The sequence below is a fragment of the Sander vitreus genome, chromosome 18 (genome assembly GCF_031162955.1).
Source record: "Sander vitreus isolate 19-12246 chromosome 18, sanVit1, whole genome shotgun sequence".
NCBI lineage: Eukaryota > Metazoa > Chordata > Actinopteri > Perciformes > Percidae > Sander > Sander vitreus.
The window spans coordinates 16211452-16231971 of NC_135872.1; the positions used below are offsets into that span (position 1 = coordinate 16211452).

The 20520-nt window shown below is 40.9% G+C and overlaps 1 protein-coding gene across 1 annotated transcript in view; it reads right to left on the reverse strand.

The window, feature by feature from the left end:
- Positions 1-20520, reverse strand: part of nbas (NBAS subunit of NRZ tethering complex) — a 173039-nt gene that overhangs the window by 28337 nt on the left and 124182 nt on the right. Inside the window, exons 48-49 of the mRNA XM_078275300.1 lie at positions 19983-20072; positions 18763-18946 (exon numbers count right to left, since the gene is read on the reverse strand). Coding sequence (XP_078131426.1) covers positions 18763-18946; positions 19983-20072 — 274 coding nt within the window. The remainder of the gene's footprint in view (positions 1-18762; positions 18947-19982; positions 20073-20520) is intronic.

Sequence of the window (20520 nt, forward strand, 5' to 3'; positions counted from 1 at the left end):
AAAAGACTGCAATAGTGTGTGTGTGTTTGTGCGAGAGATAGAGAGGGCTAGACAGATGAAAGTGGAGTCATCTATTCCTCCTGAGAATTACTGCATGCTGACTTCTTTCACTCCATTTAAAGGAAGCACACACACACACACAAATAATAAGAACCATCCAGACGCACAGGTGTGCACACACAATCAAACACAATCAGCTGAATACCACTGAAACAAAGCTACAATAAACTCCTGTAAAAATAATAATTTCCTCCATATGTCATCGTCTTTCCTCAAAGGATAAAATCTCACGAAATAAATAACTCTAACATCCAAGCGCTCCACTGTAGTCTTTTACATTTGAACCGCTTTCAACACACAGGTCACATTTACTGTAGATCATTTTAGACACACATGTGCATGAAGAATGCCCTGCTATACACTGAATCTTCCCTAGTGAACATTGAGGGTGTGCATCCAGTGATTTGAGCCCCTAACCAGGCTTTGAGGTATTTTTATTTGTAGAAAATAAGCATGTTTGCCAACAACAGCTAAGAGCTAACATACATATGTAGGGTTTATATGGTGCTTGAGCCTTTGCTCCATTGTCATTAACCTATTTCATGCTATTTTTGAAGGTGAGTTGCAAAAGAAAGAAGATATTTTTTTGTCCATTTTGGACATTTCATAAGGGATTCCAGTTAAATGTCAACACCTACCTGAAAGGCTACTATGTGGGTTACAGAATAGAATACAAATGTTCAAGGTCAAGCCCCTGCAGAACTGCGCTGACTAATTACCACCCTGGTGAAAGGTGCTGACTGACATTGTACTCCATTTTAGCAACATACCACTGGTGTTCTTACCTCATTATAAAGCACTGTCACTTGTTGGTAAATGAGCGCTGTCTGTGGTGCTGAAAGGCTTGGTGAATGAAACTATGTTGGAGTACAGTGGGTTTCAAACGGCCTGATGAATGAAACTATGTTGGAGTACAGTGGGTTTCAAACGGCTTGATGAACTGGCCGTTTGTCCTTTGTTGTTGTGTCATAGCAAACAGCCTATTGTGGTTTATGGCAGTCAAGCCTGTAAGCCTGACAGAAATGTACTGCTTTAGCGTGATTTTGAAATTTAAATGGCTGCTAATGTACTGCATGTGCCTTTTAAAATGTCCATTAAAAAGTCTTGATTTGCAATTTTACTCATACTCACATATATAACACAAGTATTATGTGTGTATTGGCAGCCCTTAGAGTTAATTTCGTCCAAACACCAGTTTGTTCTGCACCATGAGAAACTGTAGCATTATGCAATCAAGATATTAAATGAGAAAACTGGGATCAAAGTGTCAGTCAGTATGTGTAAATTAGGGGCCTGCTTGAAAGATTTCACCCCCACATGTAACAAGACCCCTCCTCCAGAACTGATTAGACAAACGTGGGTTCAGTGTCTGAGGTTGAGTCAAAACAAATGCCGATAATGGCCAATTTGTTATGAGAGATGTAAAATAAACTACATGCATCAATGCATAATAATTGAATATTAAATTGAATTGTAATCTGTTTTGAAACATTTCATCACTGACTAATATATAACATTAGTGATGCAACTTATTACCAGCAGTTATATTTGCTGTTAAACACCCAGTGGCTGGTAAAGTAGGTTTCTCCACACAAGATATTCTGCGACACAGGATGAGCATTTTGCATTTAGCAATAGTGGGTAAACTAAATAAGGACTTGAAATAACTTAAATTAAGACAATTTGCTTTGTTATAAAATCATGGTTGAAATATATTTTTTCAATTTCCCCAAATCAGACAATTTTACATGCGAATGAAAACAATATTCCAGCCTAATTTTGGCAACTCAAAGGCAACTTTCAACCTCATGTTTATTAGATATTAGTTTAGTATCATTAGTTGCAACTAAAAGAGGTACAAACCTTTCCAGCAGGATTTAAATCACATACTGGTTGGATTATGAGTGCTAATTGTTGACATTTTCATGCTGTTTCAACCAAGATCGATGAGGTTGAGGTGTTACATAAACCTCAAGTGTTCAATCAATTCAACACAGTTATCTTGGAATGCTTGTTGCTGGCATGAGGTTTTGAAGGGGCGGTGCGTGTCCCAAAGCCATAGAGCCCATATTTAAAACTTACTTTAAAATGATTTCTGAATACCCCGGCAGAATAAGTAAATGGCCCTTTGATCCAGGGTTTCCCACAGTTGTTAATAGTGGATGTGGCCCAACTCCACTAAATGATTAGTCTCGCTTTGCCAGACCATCCACACACTGCAGAGTGGAGGAGGGTCTGGCTAGACCCCACAACATTCTGGGATGGGAGAAAAATGTGCTCTGGTTTATTGGCATTTCTTTAAACCAATCACAATCATCATGGGCGGCGCTAAGCTCTACTAAATGGTTGACCGCATCTGCTAACATTAGAAGACATTAAACCCTCAGTGAAACAGACATGGACTACTTCAACCACCAAAAGCTATATATTCAATGTGTGAGGCGATTGTTTATGTTTACAGTCATCTAGTGACTTAATGAATTACAGTCGAGATGAGAACCAGTCAGACTCTATTGAAGCTCAGAAGATTACAGTGATTGTTTGAGCAGGCTTATACATCGTATTTACGCTTTGCTATAATTAATCAAGACAATACATTTGATTATTTCTAGGGAAATGTTAAAAAATAAACAGCTCAATCACTTACAATCAGAAGGGGATGTCTCAGGAATAACTCACAGCACAACAACAGACAACAATCAGTGCTGCTGGTCAAGCACTAAGTCGAAGTCTGTTCAAAGTTTATTAATCATCACTTGAACTTTTAACATCAGTAACTCTCATTAGTAACTCTCAACTTAATTTTAGAAAAGGATTACACAGTCACAGCTCAGCCTCTCTATCTGCCTTAACAAAACATTGGCTGGATTTGCCAATGGATCACACTGATTAATATATTGGTCAGATCTAGAATGGCTATAGGCTGAAATATGTATGAACATACACATTTCATACATACAATACAATTACATAATACATAATATACAATTAATTAAACTTTCAAGCCACTTTGGCATTGACAGTACTGCTGATGCATCATTGCTGGTCAATAATGAATCAATAATTAGCTCTAAACAGCTGAGGCTGATGGGAATGTCATTGGTTTTGTAGATATTTAAACCAAAGTATTAGACACATTTTTTTAATCAATGGATTGCCAAAGTCAATAGGCTTCATTCTCTGGGTACCATGGATATCCGTCCCAAATTTAATGCCAACATAATAGTTGTCGAGACATTTCAGTCAAAACCACAAATATCAGGCTCATAGTGGCACTTTAGAAGAACAGTCAGGAGATCACCAAAGTCATTAGGGTACATTGTCTGGGAACCATGAATGTCAAATGTCCAATCCATCCTATAGTTGTCGAAACATTTCAATAAAAAACAAAAGTGTCAACAGCATGGTTAGACCTTAAAATCCCTCCTCTGGGAACCATGGATATCTGTAACACAGTAAAGGCAATTTATCCCAGTGGTTGTTGAGATATTTCAGTCTGGACCAAAATGGTAGACTGACCAACCGACCAACCGTCTTTAAGCCACGCCACTAGCCACGGCTTAAAACCCCGACCTTTGACCTCACATTATACAACTGTATTAACGTGTTATATAAGGCAAACCTTTTCAATTTAACTGCAAGTACATTTACTGGAGATGAAACTTGGAAGCCTATAGGAGTGTTCAATGCAGTATTGATTGCTTCAAAACAACCCAGTAATGGAATGGAATTGATATGAAACATCGAAGTAATGGAAAGGGACACTTGTATTACCACTTTGCAGGCAGAAGTCAACAGGCACCACACCCACACACACACACACACACACACACACACACATACACACACACACACACACACACACACACACACCCACACACACACACACACACACACACACACACACACACACACACACACACGGTCAGTACAGCTCTAAACAAACACCAGTAATCATATCACGCCCCACACATGCAGACCACACGACACACGTCATGTCTTCATAGCTGACCCTGTGACTGACTTGTTAAAGTATGCGGTGAACAAATCTTCACCTCTGTGCGTAACACTATGGTAGACAGGTTAATGATCGGTGCTACCATCACTGTCTGTCATGACAGCTCTCTCAATCGTCACATCCTATTACCACTGCCAATCATGATGGCGCCATCAATCCCACCTTTCTATCAAATGAGCAGGATAAATGGAGGATAGCAAGTTTCATTAAATATCATGGCATGGAAAAAGCTCCGGGGTCAACTTCATCTTTTAATGGTGTCAGATTGCTAAATTAAAATGGCCATCATTCTTTCTTCAGGTAACTGTTTTCTGGAGGTTTTACTGTAAAGACTGTCATGACGTGCTGTAAATTACTTGATGTTAAAATTTTGTGACTGGGACTGAGAAATGTTTTTTTAAATCCTGGATTCTAAATTATTTTTTGCCCCAACGACCAGGGACTTGTTCAAAGGTGGATATTTGGCCAGGTAATGTAGCTGATGAGATTGTTAGCCTTTCTGAGTAAAGTCAAAGATGCATTCTTTCTTCCTGAATTTGTATGAGCTGTTAATAAAACACAGGGGAACTTTTGCCCCCATCAACAAATCTGCCTGATAATCTTCTCTGTGACGTGGCAATTATCTCAGTCCTTGACCTGAGAGGGAGAGATAGGGAAGGGAGAGGGGAAAACACAAGATGTGGGCCTGTCAGTGTATCGGACTGGGAGTGCCGGTGGAGCCGTGGGATCCACAGATCTCTGTGTCTGGCCTTTACTGAGTGCGCTCTGAATGAGCTCATCAATATTCATTGACCCGCTCTGGCTAATGTCCCCAGCGACGGGCAGAATAAAGTTGCAGAGGTCGCACACTTCACAAGGAGAGAGAGAGGTGGGGAGAGCGAGGGAGAGAATGAGCGATGCTGGGAAAGTGAGCGGGGATCATAAGAGAGTGCAGGTTTCCAACAAAATGAGAGCAAAGAGAAGCAAACACCAAAAGGGCAAAGCCTCAGGGCCTGTGGGGGGTTGGGGGGTTTATTACGGCTTGAAAGTGAAACACATAAAACATGCAGAGGAAACATAAGAGCAAAGATAAAGACACGCACGCCTGTAGAGAACAAACAAATGCATGCGTGCACACACCCTTGTGCATTCAAAGTATGACATGACAAGATGAGTGCAATGACAAACAAATACAGCTTCTCTAACCTCTCTCTCTATTTGTTATGCCTTTTCTTGCTCGCTCTCCCTGTAGTCTGGGAGTACAGATGCACGTTGTATAACACGACACCTGAGTATACATAATGGTACACTCCTCAGGAGAGGAAGAAGAGGAAGATGAGAGACAGGGTGAGCTTTAGAAAATAGACATAACACAGAAGGGGAGTGGTTAGAAAGACAGCAGATCAAGGTCAGGAGGAAAGAATGAGCTTGTAGCTTGAAAACATCTTGACACATACAGTCATGTGAACAAATTAGGACACCCATGCTAAATTTGACTAAAAAGAGGAATAAAAAAATCATCTTTAGGAAATTGATCGTAATGCTTTGATTAAAAAAATGAGGAAAAATCCAATCTTTAAGGACACCCATTTTCTTTGTGAATGAATAATGTATCGTAAATAAATAAATGTTCTTCCTTAAAATACAGGGGGCATAATTAAAATAGCCCCACATCATCACATACCCTTCACCATACCTAGAGATTAGCATGGTTCTATTTCAGTTAGCCTAATAGCTGGTTTGATTTGCATTGAGAGATGATTTTATGGAAAGTACCCCATGCCAATCTCTAGGTATGGTGAAGGGTATGTGATGACGTGGGGCTATTTTAATTCCAAAGGCCAAGGGAACTTTATCAGGATGCATAGTATCCTGGATCCATGAAATAACTGGCCTTTAAAAATAAAAATCTGCCTGCCTCTATGGGAATTTAACATAGGGGTGTACTTACTTATGCCCCCTGTATTTTAAGGAAGAACATTTATTTATTTACGATACATTATTCATTCACAAAGAAAATTGGTGTTCTTAAAGATTGGATTTTTCCTCATTTTCTTAATTAAGGCATTAAGATCAATTTCCTAAAGATGATTTTTTATTCCTCTTTTTAGTCAACTTTAGCATGGGTGTCCTAATTTTTTCACGACTGTACCTGCTTGACATGACGCCACAGTGCCATACATTAATATTAAGCGCACATGCATAAGCAGCCTTTACAGTATATTTTAATATTAAACCCATTTTTGCCAAGAGTCCAACCTCCTTAATCATGCATGCAATAGGGACTGATAAATGTTCAAGGTGGGACAAAGGCCAAGGAGAAGGGAAGATACATAATGTAATATGTGTGCTATAACACACAGAAACACATTGCTAAACACACAAACACATGCAATTACTTAAGCTCAGTTGAATGCCTTAAATGTAAAACTTTAATTACGCACACTGTTTCCTCTCTTAGATGTGGGAGGATGTTTAGGCATGGATGCACACACTCACACATATGCTCAGGCTGAATCACAGCAGGTAAAACAAAGCCTTTGCCAGGTGCTACAGAGCAGCAGAGAGCTTGCCAACAAAGATAATGGTGCATGAGTGCCCCCACTTCATCTCAGATTGTAACGTCTTTCTCCCTCCTTCTCATGTGGCTCTGCACTGCCCACTCCCATCATTTCAACTGTCCTCAGGCCCTTTTCTCTTTATTTCTCCTCTCGTCTGTCTCCCCCTGCACATCCCCTCTTTTCTTGTTGACTTTATAGCACTGCCTCCTGTCTGGTGTTTTCTGAATCATCAACCATCCCACTGAGATGACAAAGTGCTGTGCTCTCCTCTCCTGGCTCCGAGTTAAAAAACGGAGCATAAATAAAGTTTCCGCAAAGGAGCCGAGGGGGATGATAAAAGCTGCCAAAACAAGTGGAATTATAGCTGGGGCTTGGCTATCACGGCAATGACCCCCTGACCTGTTGCATTAGAGTGTGGCCATAAGATAGCTTCCTCAACTCCATCACATTTATTATTTATCTACTTGGAAAGAGACTCTGCTCTCTCTCCCTTCTTGTGTAACCCTCTCCCTGCAGTCCAGGCTCATTCACTTTCATCAAACAAATCTCTCTCAGCTTCCCTGTGCGGCTTCTCTTCTCCACTAGGCCTTCACCTTGGCCATAAGCTCCATCATTTTTTTCCCCCACACAATCCCTGGTGGGACGACTCCAGAAGTTCTATTTCACTTTTCAACTTTTGGACACTGACAGCCCATCCGCCTATTTGTCAATATGTGATATGTGAGTGTGTGTTTGTGCACCACAGGGGCACAATGGCAACGATCAGCGAAAACACATCGTTCTGTCAACCAACAACACTCCCACTTATGTTTCTGTTTGTATTGCTGTCATATGAAACAAACATTGTAGTAACGACAAAATGGCATGCCATCCATCTGTGCAGATCTTTTGTCTTCTTTCATAGTGATTATTGGATGTGCGCAAGGGCTGAGGCTTATCTTCTCACTATGGTTTTGCATACTTTGAAACTACAGCCTTAATATTTAAAAATATACAGCAGGTGGAGTGGGATTCGTTACAGTGACAGGAGGGGACAGGCACACAGGTGTGGACATGCATAAGCACATAAACTCTTATAAAATCACACACTTCAAATATTTACAGTTCTTTAGGCTTATAATACCTCATGTAAAAAACGACCACCATGGGTGTATGTGGACTGTATACCAAGGCACATGTTCTGTCTCTCTGTGTGCGTGTGTGCATATATGCTCCACCCCTATTAACATTGTGTCCAGAAATGGTGGAATTCTGTAATTTTCTGCTCAATTGGTGCATACAAAGTGTGAGTGAGAAACTAGGAGATTGATATAGAGACCAAGAGGGAGATATGGGAAAGAGCTGATTGTGTTTGGAGGACTATATGGCCATGCATATGGTACGCAAGAACAGCGAAGAAGGTTGAGAAAGAAGAGTAAATAATAAGTAATATTGTACAAAAGTACTGGAGGCATACAGAATGATCTGAATAACAGTCATATGTTTTTGCATTGCACATGGGTCAGAGTATGTGGCTCTTACATTTATTACAAAGAACTCTTACCCACGTAACTTTGCATCAAACCAAATCTGTCCAAAGCAGACCACATTTGGGAAGAAAAAATCCATAACTCAGAGAATAAATGGGATGCGTTTGTCAAACTTAACATCTCAGACGAGATCAAATCAAACCGTCAACAACATTTTCAGGGAATCACAGGAGACAAAAAGCACAGAACAATATAAAAGATGAAACAAAATTAAATGAATAACATGCCTCGGGAAAGGAAAGTAAGCGCTAGGTCAGGGTTAACGTGTGGGATTCGGAGGTTGTGCAGCTGCAGACTGGAGGCTGACAGAGTGCAACTACACAGCCTGCTCTGCTCTGCTCAGTTCATCCATATTAGATAGACGGTGCACTGCAAGGCCAAACAGCACCAAAACACAGTGTCACAGCAAATGATCCATGACATTGACAGGGGGGAGAAAGGGGCTTGTAGCATGAATCAGCTATAACTTTTGATGATCTTAGATGATGACTTCCGATGCACACGCACACACTCAACTGTGTGTGTGTGTGTGTGTGTGTGTGTGTGTGTGTGTGTGTCATAACCCTGATCTGGGCATTAATGCGAGCACTGCCACTCAGCATAATAATTACTATCTTCACACTGAACATCAAGGATGCAGCAGAGCAGGAATTACATTAACAGGCATGTATGCACACATGCAGTATAAGTAATAGTTGTCACCTCTTTGTCTGTGAAAAACCATACATAAATGAGTCTAGGTATATTGTTTTCATAAACATAAAAGCCAAACACACACTATACACACGGACCCTCCAATCTTGACAGTGGTGACATTTGGACGCCCTCCTGTTATGACTAATCATTCAAAATGAAGGCACAACAACTATCCCTGGCTTCACCTCTTACACCCTCCCTCCCTTTCCTCCCATATCATCTCCCCACCACCTACATCTCAGCATTTCAATTGGGCTCATTAATACCTCCCTTTTTAGGGGTCTCTGTGTGTGTCTGTGGCTGAGTAGTGTGTTGGGCTGCTGAGAGAGGGAGATAGGATGATGCATCGGAATGGTAAGTGGCCTGTTGTTCTCTTTTTCCGTTTCAATATCATCTCTGAATCTCTCTCTCTCTCTAGGTCTCTGATCCATCATTATTTCCCTCCTCTGTCTGAATCTTTTTCTCCGTTTCCCTCTGATTCATCATTGCTGGGTGTGTGTGAGGCAGCGGCTGTGAATCATGCAGTGGCCTTTCCACTGACACGGCCCGGCCTGACCCAGTCTGGACACCACTGGGCTAAACAGCATCCATCATATTAGCATTCAGCTGGTCCTATCACAGGCTGGCATGCTAGAATGCATGGATATTCACCCATTCATGTGTTGACTGCTGTCTGTAATGTATTTTAAATGATTTCATTTATGTCATTTTAAACTGTATGTATGTCTAATGTATTTTATTTTCTAGCCCTCCTTCCCTTCCCCTAAGTGGCTTTGTCACTTGTCAGGCCACCATTGTAAATAAGACCCTGTTCTTAATTATTTGCCTCTGAAAAATAAAGGTGAAATAAAAATAAAAAATAAATCAATTATACAATAATGCCCCTAGACAAAAACATGCAGCAGATGCAGGCTAGCAGAAGGGAGGAGGTTTGGACAGCCAATGTGAAAAGAATAGACTTTTCACATCCTAAAAGACTGTGAGGGTCTGAGGATTTTTTGACGTACTGTCAAAGAAGTGTGCGCATAAGGCAATGAGGCAAGAATGGAGGATTACACAGTAAGTGAATCAGATCTGTAGGAATACACAATACAGCCTTGAAACACAGGCAAGCGGGTTATAAGGAGACTGGCAAACAAAAAGAGAGCTGCAGACCCAATAACCTTTGAGCTAAATCAACTATGATAACAGTTACTGTATCATGGATTCAAATTCAATTCAATAAGTTATATGTGTGAGACTTTGGAAAGTACTTTAGTAAAACTAGTAAAATCATGCCTTGTGATTGACTGGCGACCTGTCCAGGGTGTAGCCCGCCTTCCACTACCCTCTAAAGGATAATCGGTTATAGTTAGTGGAATGGACAGATTTACAGTATGATGGTACTTAAAGCATTTAAATCATATTTTTATCTTTTTTTTTTTTTATAACAATGGATAAAATAACTATGTATACTATGAATATTGGACTTGCATTTGTCATGTAGCCCGAGACTCCATATGAATGCTAATGTTGCTTTGTGAAAATATAGGCAACTGTTTGCTGACAAGTGTGCCATATCAGCTTAAACTGTGATAATATGTCAGTGTTGTGTCCACAGCTTATTTTAGCTCCTCCCCGGTGGCCAACAAATCTGTTATTGCAGGTTTACATAAGGTGGTGTAAATTAGTCCCTGGTGATACGGATGCACAGGCATTAGTTCAGGCAGCTAGCCCATTGTCAGAGTTCTGAGAGCCTGCTGGCAGCTTATCAGACAAAAGTGAACAGCAACAAACGGGGACACACATATTTAGTGTATTATTTACACACAGTACATATACATACCCCAAGCTGTGACCTATTAGACAACGTTATAATAGCAACTTTTTTTGCCGAGAGTCAGATGAGAATATCAATACCACTCTCATATCGGTGCGGTAAATATGAAGCTGCAGATGATTAGCTTAGCACAAAGACTCTAAACAAGGGGAAACAACTAACCTGGCTCTGTCTGACATTAACAAAACCCACCTACCAGCATATTCTAAAGCTCACTAATTAACAACTTATATTTTGTTTGTTGAATCATTTTTTTTGTTTTGTTTATTCCATTACCATCAGACAGAGCCAGGCTAGCGGTTTCACCCTGTTTTCATTCTTTGTGCTAAGCTAAGCTAACTGGTTGCTGGCTGTAGCATTATATTTAGTGTACAGACATGAGAGTGGTATCAATGTCTTATATAACTTATGTTTTTAAGTATCAAATGTTTCCCAAACTATTTCTTTAAGTACACCTGAGCAGAGACACAAAAATTATGTCTTTTTTTTTTCTTTATATATTTCATTGTTATAATTAGTTGATTATGGCAGATAGAAAAAAATATGTTTATTTTTGGATTGAAGTGTTTTGTTAGTTGACCCTATTTGCTGCTGTTCATTTTGTTCTGACAAGCTGCCAACTGCCTGCAAGGGCTCCAACCAAAAGGAGTCGCAGCCTGAGCTAATCCAATAATATAAATAATAAGTCCATATCAGTAGTTAGTACTCATGTCAAGTCATATCAGCTTTTGTCAACAAAGCTAATGCTGTTCCATTGTAAAAGAATGTCAGAATTTTTTTTCTGTTTGTCTCCTCTGCCAGAAGGTCAGCAGTCATGATCAGGTCACTACGGCAAGGCAGATCAATTCAGACACCAAAGTCACTTTATCCAAAGTCGTCATTTGTATCCGTGACAGTATCCTACTATCCAGTATCCTTCCCCCAAAACCTTAGTTAGTATTCATTGTCTGCATTTTAAGAACCCACTACTAATTACCTGATTTTTAGCCCCCTTGTTGTACTAAGTAACATCCACATTTCAATATTTGCCTGTTTTCAAGAAAGAAGAAAAAAAAACAAATATAATGCAAGTCTAGCATAATGTCTGTAATTTATCAATGACAATTAACCAGGCTGATTTGCAGCATATTAAAAAAAAGAAATGACAGCAGTTTTGATCCTGAATAATTACATGATTACTCGATCCATTCAAAACTTTAAAAAGATAACCTGTTGTATCCCCTCTAATCTACTTTGTAATTAATTAACACATTTTCATTTCATGCTCATTCTTAGAATAAAAAAAACAAACTTTTAAAACATTAGGTTTACTTTCTCTTAAATTTGACACAGAAATAAATAATAAACATAAAATTAATGACTGCTGAGGTCCCTGGGGGCTCTGTGAAAAACACAATTTTTCTTTCCTCTTTTGATTCATTAATGGCATTTTAGTTTGATGATATTGAGGAAAGAGAGCCGGAATGGAATACAAAGAGAGATGGAGTTCTACACTTTGCACATCAGAGACGCACTGAGAGAGATAGAGAGTGTGTGATAGAGAGAGTGCGGATGGGGAGAGATTAATTCCTAAGATCAAAGTAACATTTTCTTCACTTACATCTCCTTAACTGAAACATACAGACAGTGAGTGGGTATATACAGTATGTCTGTGCATGCGTGTGTGTTTCTATATGTACATGCATCTTCATGTATGGAAACTTCACCTATGAGTGTATTGCGCGCGCGTGTGTGTGTGTGTGTGTGTGTGTGTGTGTGTGTGTGTGTGTGTGTGTGTGTGTGTGTGTGTGTTGTGTGTGTTTGCATAGCTATTTTGCTGCTGCCTTTGAGCACAGACAACGGTGCTAATCATACGCCTTTGTCAGAACAGCAAACAGACAGCGGCATCAAAAGGAAAGATGAGAGAAACTTAAACATACTACTGGTATCCCAAATTGATAACTTTGTAGACGCTGCTACGGCCTGCTTACGGACTACTTTAGACTCGGTTGCTCCTATCAAAAAGAAGATGGTGATGCGAAGGAAACTAGCACCTTGGTATAACTCCCAAACTCGCAAATTAAAACAAATCTCACGAAAACTTGAAAGTAAATGGCGCTCCACCAAACTGGAAGAATCTCGTGTAGATTGGCAAGATAGTCTGAAAAATTATAGGAGGGCCCTCAGAAATGCCAGATCAGACTATTACTCAACACTAATAGAAGACAATAAGAACAACCCAAGGTTTCTTTTCAGCACTGTAGCCAGTCTGACAGATAGTCACAGCTCTATTGAGCCATCTATTCCTATAGCTCTGAGCAGTGATGATTTCATGACCTTCTTTAATGATAAAATTATAACAATTAGAGATAAAATTCATCACCTTTTGCCCACAGCTTCTAATGGCTCACTATTGGGCGCAGGGGGGCTGGAGAGAACGACAGGACCCGATACATACTTAGACTGCTTTTTTCCTATAGACCTTCAACAATTAATGTTAAAGGTCTCTTCAGCTAAGCCAACTATCTGTCTCCTAGACCCCATTCCAACGAGGCTACTTAAAGAAGTACTACCCGTGGTAAACACCACATTATTAGACACGATCAATATGTCTATATTAACAGGTTATGTACCGCAGTCATTTAAAGTAGCTGTGATAAAACCTATTCTGAAAAAACCCACCCTCGATCCCGAGGTCTTAGCCAACTATAGACCTATATCTAATCTTCCCTTTCTCTCCAAGATCCTTGAGAAAGTAGTCGCTAATCAGTTATGTGACCTTCTACATAGAAATAGTCTATTTGAAGACTTTCAGTCAGGATTTAGAATGCATCATAGCACAGAGACGGCACTGGTGAAAATCACTAACGACCTTCTAACTGCTGCTGACAAAGGACTTGTTTCCATACTTGTCTTATTAGATCTTAGTGCTGCATTCGACACTATTGACCATACCATCCTGTTACAGAGACTGGAACATTTAGTTGGTATTAAAGGAATCGCACTAAGCTGGTTTAAGTCCTACTTCTCTGAGCGATCCCAATTTGTTAATATTAACGACAAACCCTCCAAATATGCCAAAGTTAGCCATGGCGTTCCTCAAGGCTCAGTGCTTGGACCAGTTATATTCTCCTTATATATGCTTCCTCTAGGCAATATTATTAGGAAACACTCAATTAACTTTCACTGTTACGCAGACGACACCCAATTATACCTGTCAATTAAGCCAGATGAAAGCGGTCAGTTAGCTAAACTTCAAGCGTGCATTAAAGATATTAAATCCTGGATGACCCACAATTTTCTGATGTTAAACTCAAACAAAACTGAAGTTATCGTGCTGGGACTCAAGCACCTTCGAATTTCATTATCTAAAGATATAGCTACCCTAGATGGTATTGCCCTGGCCTCCAGCACTACAGCCATAAATCTAGGAGTTATTTTTGATCAGGATTTATCCTTTAACGCCCACTTAAAACAAACCTCAAGAACAGCCTTTTTCCATCTTCGTAACATTGCCAAAATCAGGAACATCCTGTCTCAAAACGATGCTGAAAAACTAGTCCATGCATTTGTTACTTCCAGGCTGGACTACTGTAATTCTTTACTATCAGGTTGCTCAAATAAGTCCCTTAAGACTCTCCAGCTGATCCAGAATGCTGCAGCACGCGTTCTGACAAGAACTAAGAAAAGAGATCATATTTCTCCTGTATTAGCTTCTTTGCATTGGCTTCTTGTAAAATTCAGGATTGAATTTAAAATCCTTCTCCTGACCTACAAAGCTCTAAATGGTCAAGCACCACCATATCTTGAGGAGCTCTTAGTACCTTATTGTCCCACTAGAGCACTGCGCACCCAGAACTCAGAGCTACTTGTGGTTCCTAGTCTCTAAAAGTAGAATGGGAGCCAAAGCCTTCAGCTACCAGGCTCCTCTCCTGTGGAACCAGCTCCCAATTTTGGTTCGGGGGGCAGACACCGTCACCACATTTAAGAATAAACTGAAAACCATCCTCTTTGATAAAGCTTATAGTTAGGGAGTGAGGAGTTGCAGTGTCCGCCTAACCCGGCCCACCTGCTTCTCTTCATAGTCGCCACGTTATGGAGTGAGGAATTGCAGCGTCCGCCTAACCCGGCCCACCTGCTTCTCTTCATAGTCGCCACGTTATGGAGTGAGGAATTGCAGCGTCCGCGTAACCTGGCCCACCTGCTTCTCTCCGTAGTTGTCAAGTTAGGGAATGAGGAGTTGCAGCGTCCGCCTAACCCGGCCCACCTGCTTCTCTTCATTGTCATCAGATTTATCTATCATTTAAACAATAATATAGTGAGAGTAGAGGGAGGCAGGCGAGTACAGCCCGTTCCGGCAGGGGAGAGTTCCAGCCCGATCCGGCACCTCTCTTTAGCCTGCCTTTCTTAGTTATGCTATTATAACTCTAGACTGCTGGGGAAGTTCCTTCCTTCCAAGGACACAATGAGCTGCTCTCTATTCTCTCTTTCACTTGTTTCCTTTCTGTCCATCATAGTCCCAGAAATGCTTGTTACTAACCTAGCTCTGCAGAGTTTACTCCCCAGAGTCCTTATGTTTCTTCTCCACCCAGAATATTGCCTTGGAATAGGGTGGCACCAAGACCTGGGTCTTGGGTGCAGCTGTCGCTGTGGATCTACTACACCAAGCTACACTCTGCGATTCCCTGCAGTGCCTGGCTGCATCCTGCTGCGTCCTGCCGCGTCCACCCATGCTCTGCTGTGCCACACTACACCCCATAACGCCTTGCTGTGCTACTATGACATGCTACTATGACATGACAACTACTACGACTACCATTGTGGTCAATGTTCCACTATCTTTATCATGACTATTATTGCCACCGTTCATCACACCCCCAACCGGTGCCGTCAGACACCGCCTACCAAGAGTCTGGGTCTGTCCGAGGTTTCTTCCTAAAAGGGAGTTTTTCCTTGCCACTGTCGCAATAGCTACTGCTAATGCTTGCTCTTGAGGCAATCACTGTAATAGTTGGGGCTTTGTAAACTACAGAGTGTGGTCTAGACCTACTCTATCTGTAAAGTGTCTCGAGATAACTCTTGTTGTGATTTGATACTATAAATAAATTGAATTGAATCAGTTTCACTCACACACTGTGGCTTGAGAGAATGGTTGTCATGGAAATCACAGCAGGCAGTCTGTTTGCGTGTGTATGACTGTGCGTACATATGTGTGTACTGCACGGGAGGGCTGAGTATGCAGTGAAGATACTGTGTGTGTGTGTGTTTGTGTGTGTGCGTCTGTGTCCTGGGAAGCGAGTGGGACACAGTTAGAAGGGAATTGTGCTGATTAGTTGAGGGGCTGGGGGGACAGAAGAGGAACAATACCAATTCCTTTCCTTCCCGCTCTCCGCCCTGTCGCATCTGTCAGTGTCTGACTTCACCACTACTCTCTCCTCCTCTTCCTCCACTCCCTCTGTCTTTCTGCTTCTAAACCGACATGATGAGGATAGACTGGGGCACCATCACGTCTCAGACATGGCCTCGGGGCACCAACATGAGTGCCAGCGCTGCTTACGGGGGCTACCATCCTAGCCAACACGATTACTGTGCCAACTGCTTTCAGCCGGGAAACAGCCAGTGGAGACAATTAAGTGTCGCTCCAATTAGGAGGCGAAATGCAATAAATAAAAAGAGTGGGTGCATGTGTCCTCGAACATGCTTGTTTATGGCTTTGAATTTGTGTTTCAGCACACATGTGGACATGAAAAATCTCTCCAACTAACAACAATTTAGACTAGATAGACAAAATTAACTGAGAAATTTGGCGACAAAAAAACCCTGCTCACACATTATAAGGCCTTTTAGTTGCCTTAGGGAGAAACAAGAGAAAGTGGCACTTCATCTGAAACGAGTCTCGCTGTAGAGAGCAAGAGACTCATTTCAGATGAAGTTGATTCATCTTTAACAAGATTAATTAACTGATCCCTTGAATGTACACTCCCTTAAGAGTGCACGTGTGTGTGTGTGTGTGTGTGTGTGTGTGTGTGTGTGTGTGTGTGTGTGTGTGTGTGTGTGTGTGTTTCATCAGAGCCTGCCAAATGTCGGGAGTGCACCCAATTAGTTAAAGAGCCCGGGCCCACACACACCTGTCTACCTGCGCTGACAATGGCCCATGGCTGTACGCATACATTTACACATTAATTGAGCAGCTTGGGCCAATAATTAGTCAGTCAGGAAACTTAATGACTAGCCACTCAATGGTAGGTACCATAACCATGGAGGAGGGAGTGCGCAGGCATAGCCACACGTGCAAACATATGCATGTGCAAACACCCAGCATGCTTGAATGCAGATACTGCACATATTGTATATTAAACACTACTGCAAACATACAGAGGATTTAGGAATGCTAACAAGAATGTGATGGCATGTGTTAATTTTAAATTTACATAGACAAATACATTTATCACCATTAGTGAGACTTAAAGATCCCGAATCAGGGCACTTGTAAATAAGCTCCTAAAGTAAAGTAGAATTGCATTATATAAAGCTATAAACTCAAGAGAGAAACATATTTACATTGTTTCTGATTTCTTGTGGAATACAAAACACACATATGCATCCTCAAATTAAGATGCTCAACTGCCACTGAATCACATTTTCCAAGATCACATAGGCTACGTTCAGACTGCAGGCAAAAGTGGCCCAAATCAGATTTCTTTGGGGTCAAGTGACCAGGTCAGACTTCTTCAGAAGTAGTGTGAACACTCAAATCTTGCCCAGATCAGATTTTTTCAAATCAGATTTAGACCACTTCCATATGTGGTCCTGAATCAGACCCAGGTATGATTTTGTTCAACGTGGCCGCAGTGTGAACAACCAAGATGGATTTGATGCGACTTTTACGTCAATCTACATCGACATTTGTCACAATTATGCGCCGGTGGGAGTTTGCCCTAGACACAGACAGAGATGAAAAACTTGACTAGGCCTACAAAATGGATAACAGTGATGGAGCAAGTCAATGGAGGGAGAGTGAGGTGTTAGACCTAATTAGTGTATGGGGAGATACTTCAATTCAATCAAAACTAGAAGGATCATACCGTAACTGCTCCGTTTTTGAAAAAATAGCAAGCAAAATGGAAAAATGGGGACACAGGAGAACGTGGCTGCAGTGTCAAAGGAAGATGAAGAGCCTTAAAGCTAAATTTAAAGAAGCGGATGAATGCCCTCGACATCCGAAAGTTTAGAATAAACTGTGTCACGCAGTCCCACCACTCCTGGCTTCGTCTCTGCATCCACACAGACCTCTGTCGTGAATTTGCAGCCATAACCCAGCAAAAGGCCAAAATAGCCAATTTGGCTCTCTTTCTCTTCATTCTTCTCCTCCTCAGCACCTGCTCATTAATGTTATGGCTGCCATTACACAAACATTTTGAAATAAAAGTGAAAATGCTTACTTCCTCCATAACCTCCCTAACTGTAGTGCATCAGCGTGCTGCGTCTGATGTCATTGTTATTGTTCTTTTGTGCATGCGGGTCAGTTCGAAACCGCAAACAGTTCACACTGGAATCTGATATAGGCCACATATTAAAAGGTAATGTGAATAGCGGCTGCCGGCCGGCCAGTAGTTATCTATCCGTGAATCTGGGGGGCGGAGCTTCTGAAGGGGGAGGTTGTATTTGTTTGGCAGTTGAGTTCAAATACCAACAATCTTTGTGCAAAATCCCTTTCTGCACCTTTAAGCAGTATACCACCTTTCGTATAGCTCAAAGCCTATACTGTTACATAATGGTAATGTGTATCATTCATATCATTCACATGTTTGATGATGGTCTGACTGAGTAATTTATCCATCCTCTTTAAATATTCACTACACCATTTCTACCCTGTTCTCTCTTCCTTCCAACTATCAATTTCTAGTATCTTTTCAAAATGTATTGCCCAGCATCTGATGTTATAACCTCGGAGAAAAGAAAAGAAAAATACCCCAACAGTCAAGTACCAGTGTTATGTTTTTAGAGTACTCAAATTGTTTCTCAAGTAATGTATACTCAACCTCTCAAATTGTCAGACTGTTAGTGAGAGGCTGATGAGTCATGGCTGTGTGCGTGTTTGAGTGCAGCTGTGCACGTTACCTCTCTGTCTTTCAGAACAGCCTGAGAATTGTAGAGCAGCAGAAGACGGACGTCGCTATCTCGGAGGCTGAAGTTACTCTCCAGGATCTGCAGCACGTCGATTCGAGGCCGCACGGGGAGCGCCGCGTCACCGCAGAATGGACGCAACCAAGCCAGGAGGTCATCTGAAGTCACCGCGTTGTCACTGAGAGAGGACGGTGAGAAAGACAGCAGTCAGACAGGCTGAGTGAGGCAGAGATTAAGAGACAGAGATAGAGAGGTAAAGTTGAAAGGTTCTTCTAAAAAGAAAAAAAAAGAGAAGAAAAATAGCTGAAGTTATCGGGTGGTCAGGAGTCTAAGTCAAGTTCAAGGCTGAAATATTCCATAAACTTACCAGGAGAAATGTTCACAAACACAAAACTCGAATTACATAGACATCAAATGTATTTCTATGACTAATTTATACAAATATTTTTTTTGTATTCACAGTTGTTATTGTTCTACCGAGCAAACTAACCAAATTAGATCCAAATTAATGAATTAGTCGATTGACAGAAAACTAATCTGCAACTGTTTTTGATAGTAGATTAAGTCATTTTTAAACCAAATGTTCAGTCGTTCCCGCTTCTCAAATATGAGCATTGGCTGCTTTTCTTTGTCTTTTGGATTATTAAATTGAATATTTTTTTGATATTCAGACATTTGAAGAAGTCACCTTAGGTTTTTGGAAAACTGTGAGGGCATTTTCCACAATTTTCTGACATTTTATAGACTAAAAGATTAATGGAGAAAATAATCCAAAAATGAATTATTAATGAAAATAATTCTTAGTTGCAGCCCTCATTCAGAGGCAATTCAATTCATTCAGCAAAGAAAAAGAAGCTTAGAGGAAATGGCTTTGTGCATGACTACACGTAAAGGCAGCAAATGATGGTCACAGTAAGCTGACCAGCGTCTAGAATAGCAAGTGCTGTTCAAATGTTGTCATCTTAAAAAAAAGCTAACATGCAGGTTGGCAGGTGCCTCTTGTGGATTCAACTACCAAGCTGACATTTTACTGGCATTTGACACTCAGCAGGTGTTAATTTCAGGCCTGGAAAAGAGCTGGGAGAAAGTAAGGAGCAACATAGGAAGAGAAATATCTTTGAAGGGTGTTAGAATTAAGTATGACAAAAGTGTGTGTGTGTGTGTGTGTGTGTGTGTGTGTGTGTGTGTGTGTGTGTGTGATCTAGATAACCTACCCACTCTGGACATTATTGTGCACAGCGGTCACCATGGCCTCCAGGACCCTGAGGGGTTGTGGGTACTTTGTCAGGGCGTCTGGGTCTCCACTGAAAAACAAATCACATCACCAGCTTATCTAACATAATAAGTTAATTAAGATAACACTTTCAAATGACCACAATACAATACAGACGGAGAAAAAAATCAAAGGCTTTCTTCTCAGGGACAGTGATAGTTGAAAACATGTCTGACAGCAATTAGATGTTTGAGGCAAACTCAGCTTTGTAAAAATAACCAGCATGATATGATTTCCTGTTATTATTAAGTACTAGAGACATGAAGCAACAGAAAAAAAACATTTAAACCCGTGTCCATCGTTACAAGCTGTGAGAATGTTAGTTCATTTAACGTTGATTAAAGAGTTTTTAAATAAGGTGTAAATGTAATTTAATGGCACATAATAGTAGGTGAGTCAAAAAGGTAATGTGTGATCTTTCTGCAGTGTCATTAGTGTATTTCGTGGTGTGGCTCTGGGTTCTGCTGCAGTCTGTATGT